Source organism: Bos javanicus, chromosome 1 (genome assembly GCF_032452875.1).
Source record: "Bos javanicus breed banteng chromosome 1, ARS-OSU_banteng_1.0, whole genome shotgun sequence".
Lineage (NCBI taxonomy): Eukaryota > Metazoa > Chordata > Mammalia > Artiodactyla > Bovidae > Bos > Bos javanicus.
The window spans coordinates 143,465,676-143,484,513 of record NC_083868.1 but is presented as its reverse complement, the minus strand read 5'-3'; the positions used below and the strand labels follow the sequence as shown (position 1 = coordinate 143,484,513).

Genomic DNA, 18,838 nt, shown 5'->3' with positions numbered 1-18,838 from the left:
GGGTCATGAAGATCTTTTTTGTATAGTTCTTCTGTGTATTCTTGCCACCTCTTCTTAATATCTTCTGCTTCTGTTAGGTCCATACTGCTTCTGTCTTTTATCATGCCCATCTCTGCATGAAATGTTCCCTTGGTGTCTCTAATTTTCTTGAAAAGATCTCTAGTCTTTCCCATTCTGTTGTGTTCCTCTAGTTCTTTACATTGTTCACTTAGGAAGGCTTTCCTGTCTCTCCTTGCTATTCGGTGGAACTCTAGATTCAGATGGGTGTATCTTTCCTTATCTCCTTTGCCTTTAGCCTCTCTTCTTTTCTCAGCTATTTGTAAGCCCTCCTGAGACAACCATTTTGCCTCTTTGGATTTCTTTTACTTGGGGATGTTTTTGATCACTGCGTCCTGTATAATGTTATGAATTTCCATCCATAGTTCTTTAGGCACTCTGTCTATCAGATCTAATCCCTTGACTCTATTTGTCACTTCCACTGTATAATTGTAAGATATTTGATTTAGGTCATACCTGAATGGGCTTCCCTGGTGGCTTAGACTATAAAGAGTTTGTCTGCAGTATGGGAAGCCCAGGTTCGATCCCTGAGTCGGGAAGGTCCCCTGGAAAAGAAAATGTCAACCCACTCTAGTATTCTTGCCTGGAGAATTTCATGGACAGAGGAGCCTGGCGGGTTATAGTCCCTGGGGTCACAAAGAGGTGGACACAACTGAGCGACTAACACACACACACACACACACACACACACACACACCTGAATAGCCTAGTGGTTTTCTGTATTTTCTTCAATTTAAGTCTGAATTTTGCAATAAGGAGTTCATGATCTGAGCCATAGTCAGCTTCCAGTCTTGTTTTTGCTGACTGTATAGAGCGTCTCGGAGAAGGCAATGGCACCCTACTCCAGTACTCTTGCCTGGAAAATCCCATGGATGGAGGAGCCCAGTAGGCTGCAGTCCATGGGGTCGATAAGAGTCGGACACGACTGAGTGACTTCGCTTTCACTTTTCACTTTCATGCACCGGAACCCACTCCAGTGTTCTTGCCTGGAGAATCCCAGGGACAGGGGAGGCTGTTGGCTGCTGTCTATGGGGTCACACACAGTCAGACACGACTGAAGCGACTTAGCATAGCATAGCATAGAGCGTCTACGTCTTTGGCTGCCAAGAATATAATCAGTCTGATTTTGGTGTTGACTGTCTGATGATGTCCATGTGTAGAGTCATCTCATGTGTTGTTGGAAGAGGTTGTTTGCTATGACCAGTGCATTCTCTTGGCAAAACTCCGTTTGCCTTTGCCCTGCTTCATTTTGTACTCAAAGGGCAAACTTGCCTGTTATTCCAGGTATCTCATGACTTCCTACTTTGCATTCCAGTCTCCTATAATTAAAAGGACATCTTTTGAGGGGTGTTAGTTCTAGAAGGTCTTATAGGTCTTCATAGAACCATTCAACTTCAGCTTCTTCAGCATTAGTGGTTGGGGCATAGACTTGGATTACCATGATATTGAATGGTTTTCCTTGGAAATGAACAGAGATCATTCTGTCATTTTTGAGGCTGTACCCAAGTACTGCATTTTGTACTCTTTGGTTGACTATGAGAACTATTCCATTTCTTCTAAGGGATTCTTGCCCACAGTAGTAGATATAACGGTCATCTGAATTAAATTCTCCCATTCATTTTAGTGAACTAAAATTTCATTCATTTTACAGTTCACTGATCGCTAAAATGTTGATGTTCACTCTTGCCATCTCTCGCTTGACCACATCCGATTTACCTTGATTCATGGACCTAACATTCCAGGTTCCTATGCAGTATTGTTCTTTACAGCATTGGACTTTACTTTCACCACCAGACACATCCCCAGCTGGGTGTTTCTGCTTTGGCTCAGCTGCTTCATTCTTTCTGGAGTTATTTCTCCACTCTTCTCCAGTAGTATATTGGGAGTCTCCCAACCTGGGGAGTTCATCTTTCAGTGTCATATCTTTTTGCCTTTTCATACTGTTCATGGGGTTCTGAGGGCAAGAATGCTGAAGTGGTTTGCCATTCCCTTCTCCAGTGGACCACATTTTTCAGAACTTTCCACCACGACCCGTCTGTCTTGGGTGGCCTTGCACAGCATGGCTCATAGTTTCATTGAGTTAGACAAGGCTATGGAACAAGTGATCAGTTTGGTTAGTTTTCTGTGATTGTGGTTTTCATTTTGTTTGCCTTCTGATGGATGAGGATAAGAGGCTTGTGGAAGAGGCTAGCCCCTTAGCCGCTCCCTGAGAGAAGGGAGTCTGGGCAGCTCTGGCGTGGCCCGTTCCTGGCCTTCCCAAGGGGGCCTCTTGTCTCCTAGCAGGGAAACCAGGATCCATCCAGCAGATTGCCAGCTTTCCTCCTGGAGGCAGAGGAGAGTCTCGCACTCTGGGGTCTTCAAGGGTGTGTGTGTGTGGGGTGTGGGTGTGTGTGTGTGTATGGTGGGATGTGTGTGGGGGGTGTGAGCGTGTAGGGGGTGTGTGTGGGTGTGTGTGTCGGGGGGTTGTGTGTGTGTGGGAGGGTGTTGGAGAGGATTAATTCACAGTTTCTATCAGAATTTGAAGAAGGTTTCTTTAATTTTAAAAAAGATGATAAGAACTGTTGCTCCAAAGATAAACATCCAACTTGTCGACTTGCTGGTGTCTTGGGAAGAGTCGGGAGGTATGGGGCAGCCGACTGACTGATAAGAGGATATGTCAGTCTCTCAGGCGTATCTGACTCTTTGTGACCCCATGGACTGAGCCCACTAAGCTCTTCTGTCCATGGAATTCTCCGGGCAAGAACACCGGAGTGGGTTGCCATTTCCTTCTCCAGATAAGAGGACGGTGGACTGGTTTTTATCGAATTAAAGTGCTACATAGATTCGTCGGCTAAAGGGGCACAGTGAGGTGACTGTGATGTTTTCCAGGGCAGGCTGGCTAGAGGCAGTCTGCTCAGAGACCAGCTGGGCCCAAGCAGCTTACAGAGCAGGGGCTTGGGGAGTACTTGACCTCAGGGCGGCCATTGTGGGATGCCTTTGTCCGCGTCCAGAGCACCTTCTTCCTAATTGCTGAGTACCTCGCAAGCCCAGCTGCCCTCCTCAGAGCTGCCCTGAAACCATGGGCATGAGAGCAGGGGAAGGATGTGTGGAGCATAGAGGCAGGCGAGCCAGGAAGCCTGGAGTCACCCGTCCCTCAGTGGTACTCGGCTCCTGTGTGTGTCCCACGTCCTGTGTGAAGACTCTACTTACCCTGCCTCTTTGCTGGAACCTGGCCAGCCCCTTTTCCCCCGCCAGTCTGCCAGGGTGCCTGCCATTACAGGCACACGGTCTGTGCCCCACATGGTGCTCGGCCATCATCTGCAGCCTGACCAGAGCTCCGTCAGCTCTTGTCTGGCACAGGAGGGACGTGGGTCTGGTCTCTGGAGGTTACTGCAAGGTCCCTGGCTCTCTGTTCATGTTTTTGCTGAGGTTCCTAGTCTGTCTGTTCTCAGTGTATGGGTTTCCCTCATTTCCCTCACTCGAGAGGGGAGCGTTATAGACCAGTCCTTGCGGAACCCATGTCCTCTGGGCTGTGCACCACGTGGCCGGTTTACAGAGCCACGAGCCCACCGCACATGGGACTGTCTCTCACAGCCATGTGTAGAGCGGGTTGTGTTTGCTCCATCTGTCACCTTGGGCACAAATGTGTCACCAGAAAGTTTTTTTTTTCTGGAGTCACTGCTTGCAAGGAGGGGAACCCTGGTCAGAACCTGCTTTGCTTCCCCATGCGGCGTGTGGCAGGTGCCTGCTTGGAGAGCACATTCACCCCCATAATCTCTCATTTGCAGATTCACTCATCCATCCTCTAGACGCTGTTGAGCACCTGCTGATTACTAGGCGGGCTGCTGGCCCGGGAGGTGAGGTGGGGAGGGCTGAGCCCTGACCTGTGCTTTCTCTGCTGGGCAGTAGCCAGGAGACTTGCCCTAGGGGGGGCAGGAGAGCTGTGCCAGGGGTCTTTTCAGACTCTGAGTAGGCCATTAGACCAGCGTCCAGATGTCCTGGACTCCTTGGGAAGGCAGACCTGGAGAGCTGTGGGACGAAGCTGTGTGGGAGGACTGGGGTGGAGGTGGAGGGTGCACCCCGGGAGCTGTGGGGGCGGGGTGGGAGCGGGGAGCCCATGGGAGGGAGAGGCAGTGAAGGGAAGGGGTGTGGCCTGCGGGACCTCTTGGGCCTTCTGGGGTCTGTAGTGCTGTCTGGTGGCCTCTTGAGGACCCTGGGTAATCTGCAGTGAAGAGAATGCTAAGGCACCTGTAGTTTTGAATATACACAGAAGTCTGTTCGGCCTGACTGACAGAGCGCAGGATGAGGTGTAGCAGGGCAGGTGTGTCTGACTCTGGGGTTGTGACACCACATGACACTGTTCAGTGTGTGTGCTGTATGGTGCCTGTTCTAAGCTAAGTTGACATTTCCAAATATTTGGGGATTTTTATATGTGTTTCTGGTATAGATTTGCAATTTAATTCTGCTGTGGCAAGAGAACATACATGTCTGATCCCAGTCCTTTTTTATTTATTGAGACTCGTCTTTTAGTGCCAGGTGTGGTCTGTCTTGTGAATGTTCCACCATACTTGAAAAAGATTGCGTATATTATTGTTTTTGGGTGGTGTGTTCTATAAACGTTAGTAACAACAGCAGCAACTTTCAGGTTGGTTGATATGTTGTTTAGTCTTCTATATCCATACTGATTTTTAATTTTTCTATCAGTTATCAAGAGAAGAATATTGAAATCTTTGACCATCACTGTGGATTTATTTTTCCTTTCCGTTCTGTCCATTTTCACTTCATGTGTTTTGAAGCTCTCTTATTCAGTATGTAAACATTTGTGATGGTTATGTCCTGTTAATAGATAGAGTTTTCTTTTAATTATTTCAAAATGTCCTTCCTTATCCCTGGTAATAGTCCTTCCTCTGAATGCTACTTTACTTGAGGTTATTACAGCCCCTGCACCTTTCTTTTGATTAGTATTAACTGACGGAGAGTCGTTCAGTCGTATCCGACTCTTAGCGACCCCATGGTCTGTCTATGGAATTCTCCAAGCAGGAATACTGGAGTGGATTGCCATGCCCTTCTCTGGGGACTCTTCCCAACTCGGGGATCAAACCTGGGTCTCCTGCATTGCAGGTGGGTTCTTTACTGTCTGAGCCATTAGGGATTAGTATTAGTATATTTTAATACATATGCAAAACATACATGTATAAAATACACTTGTATGTATATAAAATGTTAAAAAAATGTATTTCCATTCTTTTACCTGCCTGTTTCTTTATATTTAATGTGGATTTCTTGTAAACAGCCTATAGTTGGGCCTTGAATTTTTTTAATTAATTAGAAAAATCTCTGCTTTTTAATTGTAATGTTTAGATAATTTGATTTATTAATTTCTTTGGGACTAAGTGTCATTTTGCTGTTTGCTTTCTACTTGTCATATCTGTTCTTTGTTCGTTTTCACCCTTTTTTTTTTGATGAATTTAGTAGTTTTGTTTGATTCCATTTTATCTCCGTTACTGGTTTATTAGCTACTTTTCTTTTTAAAAAGTATTTCTTATAGTGGTTACTCTGGTGCATAAGATATATACTTATCACAGTCCACCTTCCAACTGCTCACGTGTAGTGTTAACATTATACTTCTTTTCCCCCTTCCATTCTCTTAAAATTGTCATATATGTGTGTTGAAAACCTAGAAATACATTTTTATTATTTTTGATTTAATCAACTCCCTTGTAAAGAGATTGAAAAGATAGGAAGAAAAGCGTGCGTGATTCCCACTGCTGGTGCTCCCATTCCTTTGTATGGATCCTGGTTTCCACCTGTAGCATTCTCCTGCCTAAAGGACTTCTGCCATTTCTTGGGGCGCAGGCTTGCCTGGGGTAGAATTCTCTCCATTTCTGTTTGTCTTACATAGTGTTTATTTGCCATGATTTTCAGAGGATACTTTGTTGGGTGTGGGCTTCCAAGTTTCATTACTTTAAAGACATTGCCCCTGCCCTCTGGCCCTCACGTGTTCTCACCAGGAGTCTGCTGTCCTTTTGACCTTTCCTCCGCCTCACGTGGTTTTTCCTCTTTTCCCTTCTGTGAGTCTCTCTTTGTCACTGGTGTTCAGACATCGTGGTGCATCAGACAAGACAAGCCTTGGTGCAGCTCTCTAGGTTTGTGGTTTACCTCACATTTGGATGTTTGGGGCTGTTGTATCTTCACAGTGTGTTCATGTCTTCCAACCCCTCTCCTTCCAGGACTCTTAACAACAAGTTTGGTGTTATCCTACGGGTCACTGCTGCCCTTTGCTTTTTTTTTTTTTCTCTTTTAGTATTTTTTCTTCTTTGTGTGAGGGCACAATTTCAACAAAGAAAATGACAGCAGGAGTGAATTTGGTAGCTTTGTATTTCCCTTGGTGTGTGGTGTGGCTGCGCTCCTCCTCAGGAAGCATTTGGGACCAGGCCATCTGTGCGTCCAGCCCCCAGCCCCGTCTTCTCATCCCCGCCACTGCTTCCCCCCACGCTGCATCATCTCCGGAAACAGACACCGCTGCTGGCACAAACCCTCTTGCTTCAGATCGACCATCCATAAGCTAAACTTCCCAGAAAAATAACCCGAAAGGTAACCCTTGGAAGCTCCTTTAGGTAAGAGGCCTGAATCCTGACAGGCCATAGTTGTGTATAATCGTCACAGCTGGAGGCAGCACGGCAGCCAGTCAGAGTCTAGCAGCCACGCTTATGGGGCTCCTGCTCCACCCAGCATGGGCTTATTATATGTGTTATCTCACATGCCTCTCAAACCCTCTGAGATGGGCGTGTGTCCTGGGGCCAAGACTCAGAGAGAGTGAGAAGTCCTTCCTGGCCAAGGCTGGACAGTTAGAAAGGTACTCTGTGTGTTGGTCACATCCTGGCCCTCTGACTCCACACTCCCCTCCTGAGCCTGTGTGTTCTCTCCTGGGCCATGCTGTCATTATCGTTTAAACCTACATTTAATTTGAGATGTGAAAATTGTGTGTTACCTTCATTTAAGAGATGATACACCATTCTGAGAATTCTGTGTTTTCCGGCCATACTTCTGTTATGGTTACTGACATCTGCTTATTTTAATGTGTTTTGACGAGTGTTGAAGTGGGACTAATTTGGGTGTGAGTCAGGCTCTGCATGTGTGTCAGAGCTGACCCATCTGCTGTGCGAGTGTGTTTTAGAAAAGGAGCAGGTTCCTAGCTGGGCCAGGTGACCTTTTCCCACTTCCCTCTGTGTGTGATTTGTTGTCTGAAGTATTGTGTTAAGAATATGGAGAAAGTGGAGAAGTGATTTGGAAAGAGGGCAGTGCGGAGTCTGTGCTGGAGGGCAATCCAGAAACAGATGAGCTGATGGAAGGAGCCAAGATCCTCACATCCTGTAATTGGTAAAGGTTGACATTATAACATGTTTTTGGATTTTGGAAAGAAAAAATGAGAAATAGGATAAATGATTAGATGCTTTATGTTCCCAGATCTTCAAAATCCAACTTGAAAGCATTCTCTGGGGAACCTTTCCAGATGTCCCACCCCCCAGACTGATCATTCCTTCCTTAGGGTGTCATGACGAATATTACCAACAGACTTGTGTTTGTACTTTCTCATCTGTTACTTGTTAATGGCCTGCAACTACTTTACTGAAAAAAAAATCTCTAACTAGGTAAGAGAGTAGAGACTAGAGGCTGTATTTATTTTGTCTCCCACAAAGTACACTGCTGCGCTTGGCATCTCCTCTGCAGACTTCACTGCTGAGTTGGGAGGGGCTTCCTCTGCCCCCAGGGTGGCAGACACCATGGGCAGGTGCGCTACAGCCAGGAGCGCTCGAGCAGCGCCTGTCTTACAGGTGTCCCTGAGCGCCAGTCCTGTCCTGGGAACTGGAGGTTCAGAAGTGACCAGGCCAAGCTCTTCCCTCGTGGAGCTTACGTTCAGTTCGGGAGACCTGATGACCAGCAGAGTGGTGGAAATCTTCTAGTAAAGACTGGGTGGTGAGAGGGCTCCCGGGGCCAAGTGGTTCTTCTCTGTGGGCAGTGGAGACCTGAGTGAGGCGGAGGAAGAGCCATCAGAGCTCAGTGATGAGGGGTGGTACGGGAAGGCTGTGCAGTGGCCCTGAGCTGTGAGGACGTGGAGGTGAAGCAGCCAGTGTGGTAGAGAGGCGTGAGGGAGTGTCAGGAGAGGAGGTCAGGGAACCCGTTGGGCTGGAGTGGCCTGTGCAGGCAGAGCAGGGGTGGCCCTGGGCTGAAGGGCCGTCTCCAGGCTCCATCTGGGTGCTGCGAGGGGGACGGGGCAGGGGTGGGGTGTGGGTGAGAAGGTTGTGGTAGTCTGGGGATGGCAGGAGTGGTAACAGTGATTGGCATGACTGGATTCAAGATCCATTTTGAAGGGATGGGAATATGAGGGAGGGGAAACCAGGTTGATGCTTAGGTTTGGGGCTGAGTAGTTGGTCCCTGGGCTTCCCTGGTGGCTCAGTGGTAAAGAATCCACCTGCAATGCAGGAAATGTGGGTTTGATCCCTGGGTTGGGAAGATTCCCTGGAGAAAGAAATGGCAACCCATTCCAGTATTCTTGCCTGGGAAATCCCATGGACAGAGGAGCCTGATAGGCTACAGTCCATGGAGACACAGATAGTCGGACTCAACAGTCCATGGGGTCACAAAGAGTCAGACATGACCGAGTGACCAAACAACAATCTTGTCCCTGGTGGTGCTGTTGGGGGGACTTGAGAGAAACAGTAATTCTTCTCATGTTAAATTCGGGAGGCCTGTTCCATGTTCAAAGGGAGACGTGAAGGGCACAGTTGGATTTGTGAGCTGAGTCACGCAGAGGCCGGGGCTGGAGGCCGCCCTGTGAGCCGTCATGGTGGAGGACGCCTGTGTGGCTGCAGCCATGGACACCATACAGCGAGTGAGAGGGTCTGAGGCTGGGCCTGGGCCGCACCAGCGTTTTCAGTGCAGGAGGAAAAGGAGGAGGGGGAAGCAGGGAGATAGAGGGACCATGATGAGGCAGGACGAAGGGGAGGAGAACCCGGAGATTGCGGTGTCCTCCAGCTCCTGTGAAGACCGAGTAGCCAGACACTGTGAGTAAGCTGAGCAGCAGTCGGAGAGCCTGCCGGCCGGGAGGGGAGAAGGCCTGGCTGAGGGGCTTGGAGGGGAGCCTGCGGCCCGACTCGGTACACGCCAGGTGTCAGCATCCTGCTGTGTCTCAGGTAGTGACCCTGGTGTTTGGGAATGGCTTCCGGACTGGCTCTGAAGGCAGCTGCAGGAGGCGTTCTGGATGCTGCTGAGCAGCGGTGGCGTGTCTGCTGGCGCGGTGGCCCTCACAGGTGACCGCTCGGTGGAGAGCAGCCTCTGGTGTGAGAGCTCTGGAGCTCGGCAGAACGGCCCCTCTCCTGCTCTGCATGCTCTGGAGACACCCTGGGCTGGCCGTGCGGCCAGGCCTGCCCTGGAGGGAGAGCTGGCAGTTCCCTCTGACAGCTGCTGGCCCCTGCCCTCGCGTGCTGCGTGCAGCCACACTGATGGAGGCACCGGTTTCCTTCTGTTGGTTTTGTTTCATTCAGCAGATTAGAGTGTCATGGAGAGCGATTAAAAATCAAGTCGTATTTTAACTATTCTTGTGATTTAACAGGATTCTGTGGTCAGACCTCTTGCTGCTGCTGCTCCTAAGTCACTTCAGTCGTGTCCAACTCTTTGCGACCCCATGAACGGTAGCCCACCAGGCTCGTCTTATGGAATTCTCCAAGCAGGAATACTGGAGAGGATAGCCATTCTTTTCTCCAGGGGAATCTTCTCAATCCAGGGGTTGAACCTGGGTCTCCTGCATTGCAGGCAGATTCTTTACTGTCTGAGCCACCAGGGAAGCCCATATTCCCTTATTATTTCTTTAGTATCTGTAGGTTCTGTAGTGAAGTCTCTTTCATTCCCAGTGCTTGTAATCTGTGTCTGTCTCTTCTTCCCCCTCCTTTCCTTGTTTGCCCTGGCTAGAATTTTTTCAGTTTTGTAGATATCTTTTTAGCAGGGTCAGCTTTGGGGTTAATTTTTTTTCCCCCTAGTTTTTTATTTGTCCTCGTTTGTCTTGATTTCTGTTCTTTATTTTTACTTTCCCTTGGCTTGTTTTTGGTTTGATTTTTTTACTTTTCTATTTAAAAATGTATTTATTTTTGGCTGCTCTGGGTCTTTGTTGGTGCACGTGGGCTTTCTCTAGCTGCAGTGAGCAGGGGCTGCTCTGTCCTGCGGTTCGTGGGCTTCACTGTGTGGCTTCTCTCATTGGGCAGCACGGGCTCTAGAGCTTGGGCTCTGTTAGCTGGCAGCCTGTGGGCTCAGTAGTCGCAATGCACAGGCTTAGTTGCCCCGTGGTGTGTGGATTCTTCCCAGAGCAGAGACTGAACCTGTCTATGTTCCCTGCGCTGGCAGGCAGATTCTTAACCACAGGACCACCAGGGAAGTTCCCCCCCCCGCCTTTTTTTTAAGGTGAAAGGTAAGGAAATTAATTTGAGACCTTTGCTCTCATCCAACACAAGCATTCAGTGCTATAATTTCCCCTGATAAACAGTGATTTAACTCTTGTCTACAAATTATGATAATGCGTTTTATTTTCATTTCAATCACAGTAATTCCTAGTTTTCCTTATGACTTCTTGATCCACAGATTATTTAGAAAAAAATTCTGAATAATATTTGGAGATTTTTTTTCACATATTTTCTGTTATTTATTATGTATTTCTGTATTTCTAACTTAATTTTTTGTGATCACAGAACATATTTTGAATTCTTTTGAATGTGTATTTGGTCAAATTGGTTGATACTGTTCAGGGATTCTGTATCTTCACTGATTTTCTTTCTTCCTTTTTTAAAATCAGTAATGGAAATAAAAGTATTAAATTTCCAACTCTTATTGTGAATTAATTTATAATTAGTTATCTATCATATCTAGTATGCCACTTTAATGGCAGAAAGGGAAGAGGAACTGAAGAGCCTCTTGATGAAGATGAGAGTGAAAAAAACCAGCTTAAAACTCAGCATTCAAAAGCAAAGATCATGGCATCTCATCCCATCCCATCAGATCAGATCAGATCAGTCGCTCAATCATGTCCGACTCTTTGCAACCCCATGAATTACAGCATGCCAGGCCTCCCTGTCCATCACCAGTTCCCGGAGTTCACTCAGACTCACGTCCATCGAGTCAGTGATGCCATCCAGCCATCTCATCCTCTGTCGTCCCCTTCTCCTCTTGCCCCCAATCCCTCCCAGCATCAGAGTCTTTTCCAATGCGCCAACTCTTCACATGAGGTGGCCAAAGTACTGGAGTTTCAGCTTTAGCATCATTTCTTCCAAACAAATCCCAGGGCTGATCTCCTTCAGAATGGACTGTTTGGATCTTCTTGCAGTCTAAGGGACTCTCAAGAGTCTTCTCCAACACCACAGTTCAAAAGCATCAATTCTTTGGCGCTCAGCCTTCTTCACAGTCCAACTCTCACATCCATACATGACCACAGGAAAAACCATAGCCTTGACTAGACGAACCTTTGTTGGCAAAGTAATGTCTCTGCTTTTGAATATGCTGTCTAGGTTGGTCATAACTTTCCTTCCAAGGAGTAAGCGTCTTTTAATTTCATGGCTGCAGTCACCATCTGCAGTGATTTTGAAGCCCAGAAAAATAAAGTCTGACACCGTTTCCACTGTTTCCCCATCTATTTCCCATGAAGTGATGGGACCGGATGCCATGATCTTCGTTTTCTGAATGTTGAGCTTTAAGCCAGCTTTTTCACTCTCCACTTTCACCTTCATCAAGAGGCTTTTGAGTTCCTCTTCACTTTCTGCCCTAAGGGTGGTGTCATCTGCATATCTGAGGTTATTGATATTTCTCCCGGCAATCTTGATTCCAGCTTGTGTTTCTTCCAGCCCAGCGTTTCTCATGATGTACTCTGCATATAAGTTAAATAAACAGGGTGACAATATACAGCCTTGACGTACTCCTTTTCGTATTTGGAACCAGTCTGTTGTTCCATGTCCAGTTCTAACTGTTGCTTCCTGACCTGCATACAAATTTCTCAAGAGGCAGATCAAGTGGTCTGGTTCATGGCAAATAGGGAAACAGTGAAAATGAACAGCCCTTTATTTTCTTGGGCTCCAAAATCACTGCAGATGGTGATTGCAGCCATGACATTAAAAGGCGCTTGCTGCTTGGAAGAAAAGCTATGACAAACCTGGACAGTGTATTCAAAAGCAGAGATATCACTTGGCCGGCAAAGGTCCATATAGTCAAAGCCATGGTTTTTCCGGTAGTCATGTATGGATATGAGAGTTGGACCATAAAGGAGGCTGAGCACCAAAGAATTGATGCTTTCAAACAATGGTGCTGGAGAAGACTCTTGAGAGTCTCTTGGACTGCAAGGATATCAAACCAGTCAATCCTAAAGGAAATCAGTCCTGAATATTCATTGGATGGACTGATGCTGAAGCTCCAATACTTTGGCCACCTGATGTGAAGAGCTGGCTTATTAGAAAATATCCTGATGCTGGGAAAGACTGAGGGCAGGAGGAGAAGGGGACAACAGAAGATGAGATGGTTTGATGGCATCACTGACTCAAAGAACATGAGTTTGAGCAAACTCAGGGAGATGGTGAAGGACAGAGAGGCCTGGCGTGCAATGGTTCATGGGGTGGCAAAGAGTCAGATACAACTTAGCAACTGAATAACAGCAACAGCATCTATCATATTTTGCTTTGTTTCTCTTGAAACTCTGTTGTTAGGTACATATCTAATTAAGTCTGCTGTGTCTTTTTGATCCACTGACCTCTTTATAATTATACAATGACCCTTCTAAGCACATGGTAATATTTTTTGTTCTGAAGTCTACATTGTCTGATATACAGGCTTTGCAGATTTCTTTTAATTAGTGTTTGCCTGGCATGTTTTTTTAATATTCTTTCATTTTTAACCTGTGTCTTTATTTTAGGTGCCTTGTAGACAATGTATAATTGAGTCTTGATGTTTTATGCATTTTATATCTTTTAAAAATTTTTTATTGGAGTATAGGTGCTTTACAATGTTTAGTTTCTGCTGTGCAGCATAGTAAATCATTTATTCATCTGCATATATCTACCTTTTTTAGATTTCCTTTCCATTTAGGTCACCACAGAGCACTAAGTAGAGTTCCCTGTGCTATAGGTTCTCATTAGTTATTGGTTTTATACAGAGTCAGAGATGATTGAGCGACTGAACAACAACAAAATATGTCAGTCCCAATCTCCTAATTCATCCTGTGTATTTTCTGTCTTTTAATCAATGTATTTATACAGTTTTCAGCTAATTTATATAGAAATACAGAAATGCTTGTAGTTGTTTCTTTTCCCTCTTTTTTGTCTGCTGTTGCATTGAGTATTTACTATTCTATCTGCACTGTTCACTTATCATTTACATTTTAAAAGTTTTTTTTTTTTTTTTTTAGTATTTGCCCTAGGGTTTATAATACAATCTTTAATTGAGATTACATCATGCGAAATGCCAGGCTCAATGAAGCACAAGCTGGAATCAAGATTGCTGGGAGAAATATCAATAACTTCAGATATGTAGATGACACCACCCTTATGGCAGAAAGCAAAGAGGAACTAAAGATCCTCTTGATGGAAGTGAAAGAGGAGAGTGAAAAACCTGGCTTAAAACTCAACATTCAAAAAATGAAGATCATGGCATTGATCCTATTTCATGATCCTACTTCATGGCAAATAGATGGGGAAACAATGGAAACAGTGACAGACTTTCTTTTCTTGGGCTCCAAAACCACTGCAGATGGTGACTGCGGCCATGAAATTAAAAGATGCTTACTCCTTGGGCGAAAAGCTATGACCAAGCTAGACAGCATATTAAAAAGCAGAGACATTACTTTGCTGACAAAGGTCTGTATAGTCAAAGCTATGGTTTTTCCAGTAGTCATGTATGAATATGAGAGTTGAAACATAAAGAAGGCTGAACGCCAAAAAATTGCTGCTTTTGAACTGTGATGTTGGAGAAGGCTCTTGAGAGAGTCTCTTGGACTGCAAGGAGATCAAACCAGTCAATCCTAAAGGAAATCAGTCTTGAATATTTATTGGAAGGACTGATGTTCAAGCTGAAGCTCCAATAGTTTGGCCACCTGAGGAGAAGAACTGACTCATTGGAAAAGACCCTGATGCTGGGAAAGAAAAGACTGAGGGCAGGAGGAGAAGGGGAGGACAGAGGATGACACGGTTGGATGGCATCACTGACTCAATGGCGTTCCAAAGAGTCAAACATGACTGAGTGACTGAACTAAATTGACTTGAATTATTATTAATTGTATTAATTAATCAGAGTTGATTTTAAATTAAAGCATTTAAAATCTTTAAATAATAATGTACTGCTTCAAGTATATTGCAAGAACCCTAAAACAGTGTTTTCCCATCTATTGATCATATTTATTTCAAATTCCTTTTCTAATTGTTTCTACATCTAGGTTATCTCTGAGTCTGGTTCTGTTGATTATTACTTCAGTGGAGTTTTAATCCCCTTGCTTTGTCACTGTAATTTCTGATTGAATGGTGTGCCTTGTGTATAGGGCAGTAGAGTGGAGGTCAGCAGGCTTTTCCTGTAATGAGCCAGCTGGTAACTATTTTGAACTTTGAGAATCACGTGTGGTTTCTGTTGTGTATTATTCTGTTTGTTTTCTTTTAAAATAACCCTTTAAAAAGGTAACAGCCACCCTTAACTCACAGCCTGTGTGGAAACATGGGCTGACTTTGGCCTCCATGCCAGCCTCTGCAGGAGAGAATGAGGTAAAGTGTTCACAGGTCCTATTCTGCTGGGGTGGCGGTGTCGGGGCTGGGCTGGGCTTGGGGTTTGTTGCTGTGGTTACCTCTGCACTGCTGCTTTCAGAACATCTCCTTCCTGTGCTGACGGTGCGGACTGAGTGGCCAGAGCAGTCTCCACCCTCAGCTGAGGGCCTTCCCTTTGGTCTGTGTCCCAGAGGGATCCCCTTCCGTGCTTTTGCTCCCTGCTGCAGACTGCTCTCCTTGGCTGCTGGGCCACTGCAGGTCATGGGGTGAGTGGGGGGAGCTCCCTCTTGTGCCTGCATCCGAGTGGGCGCCTCCACAGAGATCCTGTCCTCCTTCCCGTGGCAGCCGCTCTGATTGTGTCTTTGGTTGTTTCTGTGCCAGAGAGTTTCCTTCCCGTCCCCCCAGACAGAAGGATTTCATGGTCTGGACCCCGGGGAGTTTCTGCCTCCCAGCACAGCAGTCTTAATGTGTCTCGGTGCTTTTGTTCAGTAAAGAAGGGCTCGGGGCAGGGGTGTGTGTGTGTGTGTGTGTGTGTGTGTGTTCCATGGCAGTACCCACTGAACGCTTGTTTAGTCTACTCTCTTCAATCCACTTACAGCTTAAAGGTTTTTAAAGTGTAGTGCTAGGAAAGAGGTACAGATTTTGAGTCTGGTTCCTATTACGCAGTCTAATGAAGAAATGAGTCCGTGGCATGTTTAACGTTCCCATTGGAGAGCCATGGTGAGGAGAAGGGGATCCGTGGTGGTCAGGGTTACAGCTTGCTTGGGGCTCTTGTTTCGGTCCAGCTGCTTCTGCGTGCCTGCTGTGGTCCGTGGCTGCCAGCTCTGTAACTCCAGGGAGCCTCCCATGGAAAACGGAAGGCAGCTGGAGTGTTGCAGCCGTGACTTTGTGGAGCTCAGTGGCCTGAGCGATGCCTCGTCAGTATGTGGTCTCTCGGGTTTGCTGAACTTGGAGTGAAAGTGCTCGTATAAGTGAACAGGATTACAGCAGACTACATGAAAAGCCCTCGTATTTTTAGTTCAGCATTTTAAAATTACATGCTTGTGAGTAATAGTCAAAGGTAGAACATTACTAAGTAGAAGATGTTGTTTTTATGTGCCTTTCATGAGCTCAGCTTTTACGTCAAGAAGTGACACCTTTTTGGGTCAGTTCATAGTTCAGTAAACTGTCCAATCCATCGTTCCCAAAGACCAGGAGGCCCTGAGGGTGGCTTCTGCCCAGGGTCCCCTTGGAAGGTTTTATTCTAACTGGACCATTGCCTCTTTCCCAGATCCCGACGCAGAGGTGTGTCTCCACGTGCTGCGCCTCGTCCAGTCTGTGGTGCTGGAGCCAGAAGTCTTCTCCAGGTCAGCCTCTGAGTTCCGGAGCTCCTTGCCCCTGCAGCGCATCCTGGCTATGGCCAAGAGCCGCAACCCCCACCTGCAGACTGTGGCCCAGGAGCTCCTGGAGGACCTGCGTGCTCTGGAGCATGATGTGTAGGGGTGCTCACGCACCATCTTCTCCCCGGGTCCCCACTTTGTCCTCCAGAGTCACCAGCCGTGTGCCATGTTACACATGCGGATGTGATGACTAGCGATGGGTGTGAATTGATATGTATCTACAGGACTTCCTCTTGGAAGTAAAAATTCTTGTGGGTGGTTGGTTAACCTTGCCAGAAGGGGAGCCTGAGGAAGGATCTGTCCTTCCAGAAAGGCCCATGTCAGCTGCAGCCGGAAGAGGGCCTTCTTAGAGCGGCTCCTGCTGCCCAGGAGACTCTGAAACCTCTTGGCTCCCTCTGAAAGCGAGAGGTTAAATAACCACCTACCCCATTGGTCAGCATTTTCCTAAGATACATTTTTTGAAAAACAATTCATTCTAATGATTACAGTTAATCCCCCCAGTTCACGTTTATCTTTCAACCTTTTGGTAAACCTATTATTTCAGATGACATTGGACATTTTAGTTCTGTATTTTTTTGCCTCTTTTGTTTTTGAATAAATAAAGCCAGCAGAGTCATTGATGTGCTATAACCATTGTTTTCTGAAGTATTATAAACTTGGTATTAGGAAGTTGCATATTACAATGCATATATGTGGCTGGAGAAAACCTCTCCTTGCACTGTTCTGGGCCCTTTGGCTATAAACTCAGGGATCCAGTTTTTCATATAACATTATCATGGAACAGGCCTTCACACAGTTGCTTGAAGTTCTTTAAATGATGTGCACAGGTGTGTGTCCTTCCCAACTGCATCTGGTCCTGTGGCAGAGAACAGAGGAGGGTGCTGTCTGTTTCTCGTGGGTGCTGCGATATGTGGGCAGAGTCCCCTCTGTCACTCTTAAGAGCACGGCAGCGTGTGGCGTGTCCATCAGGATGATGCTGCAGGCCCGTGGGCTCTGGGAGCCCTGCATCTGCAAAAGCACAGGCTGGTGTCCTGTCCCGCGGCAGCCCCAAGCACGTGTGTATGCTGTTCTGTGTGCGTGGCAGTTTGGAATAACTATTTTCCTTTTAAGCAGATTTTACAGGCTTTGTGCAGTTTATGGCTGAGTCTGAATGAAGGAGCTTATATATATACACAGTTGCTTGAATTTCACAAGCTGACATATTGTGGAACCTGGCTCATCAAAAGCAGAGAAAAGTTGTAAAAGGCAATTTAAAATTCACAGAGGCAGACATTGGTCCATCTGTGCTGTGTGGTGCTGTGGGCCCTGATGACTGGCAAATAAAATTGAGGACGTTGTGTTTTTGTTCTTTTTCTAGTATAGTATCATTTTCATTTTGGTTATTTGCTTGATAAGGTAATGGGAGATAAACTAGTTGTAATTAGTTGTGCTGTCTCTAGAAATGCAGGGTCTTTTTCCTGCCAAAAATGGGATCGGTGGCATATAGAGAAAAATGGAACTGGGCCAAGCCCGTGACTGTCGTGTAGTTTAGCTAATTAGTAGATGAATGTGATTAAGAAGGATACTTTTTTTTTCCTCCTAATTTTAAAGTGCTAAAGATAGCAAGGGTTCTTACGAAAACTCCTTCAGAAAGAAACATGTCAAATACATATTTTGAATGTATATCACAGGAAAAGTACTTAAGGCCAATTTTAAGGAGTGACTAGCCTTTCTAATATTTCTACTTTTCTTATGAAGGTCAAGGGGAAAACATGGAATCTTCATTTTTTTTTTTTTTGCATCTGAAGATCTAAAGAAAACTCATTTTATTTTCTTTTTCTTTTTTCTTTTTTTTTTTTTTACTTTGCAATATAAAGAAAACTCATTTTAAAAAGTAACTGAAGTATATATGTGGCAGTGTCTGAGGTTGCTTGTGAATTTTAAAATCAAAAACAACAGCAGTAGAATGGTATCTGTTTTTTAAATTTAAGCTTTAAATAATTCCTTTTCTATTTATTACGTCAAGGAACTTCTTCTTGGTGCTGTCAGTGTGTAAAGGCGTGAAACCTGCCAGGCCCACAGACAGACCTCACTCCCTCTCCAGTATCTCCCCCACCCCCCAGCCGGTGAGCCTGGAAGGCCTCTTGCCATCCAGTCTACTCTGTGTTCTCAGAGGTTAGAAAGGAGCCCATCCTGTTAGGATACAGGTCAGTGTGTCTGTGTGTGGCATGAATTGGGAGGAGCATAATGGTATATTGAGTTAGTCTCATCCCAGATCCTCTTATAGCCCCGTGTCTTTCACTTGTTCCAGAGGCCTTTAAAATTAATTAGAGTATTAAACATAGCATCACAAGTCTGGGACTTGAAGGAAATCGGCCAAGGCCTGTAGTCAGACCACAAGCAAGGAGGGTTTTTAACGAAAGTTGTAAATGTGGCCATTACACTGTATCTGTACTGCCATGATATTAATACAAGTGGAAAGGCTGATCAGTACTTTTGTAGGCGTACTGGTTTTCTGAGAAGTTCCGAAGTTGAAGTTTGCACTGTTTTGCTCTTCTTCCAAGAAGTAGATGCTTAGACAGCTTCCCAAGGGCCTCTAACCAACGTAGGGTCTCTGACCTAGACCCTGGGACAGTGTATGACACGGGATAGGATGCAGCATTCTGT

General features: G+C 45.9%; 1 protein-coding gene across 4 annotated transcripts in view; it reads left to right on the top strand.

Annotated features, from left to right (window-relative positions):
* Positions 1-16,822, top strand: part of HSF2BP (heat shock transcription factor 2 binding protein) — an 87,426-nt gene extending 70,604 nt beyond the window's left edge. For 2 of the 4 annotated variants that reach the window (XM_061422815.1, XM_061422842.1), the window contains 2 exons: positions 4,999-5,157; positions 16,084-16,822. In XM_061422815.1, coding sequence (XP_061278799.1) covers positions 4,999-5,157; positions 16,084-16,292 — 368 coding nt within the window. In that variant the 3' untranslated portion in view covers positions 16,293-16,822. Of the gene's footprint in view, positions 1-4,998; positions 5,158-13,471; positions 14,814-16,083 lie in introns of all 4 variants that reach the window. The other 2 variants (XR_009737459.1, XM_061422835.1) reach the window with 2 other exon arrangements.
* The last annotated feature ends 2,016 nt before the right edge of the window (positions 16,823-18,838 follow it).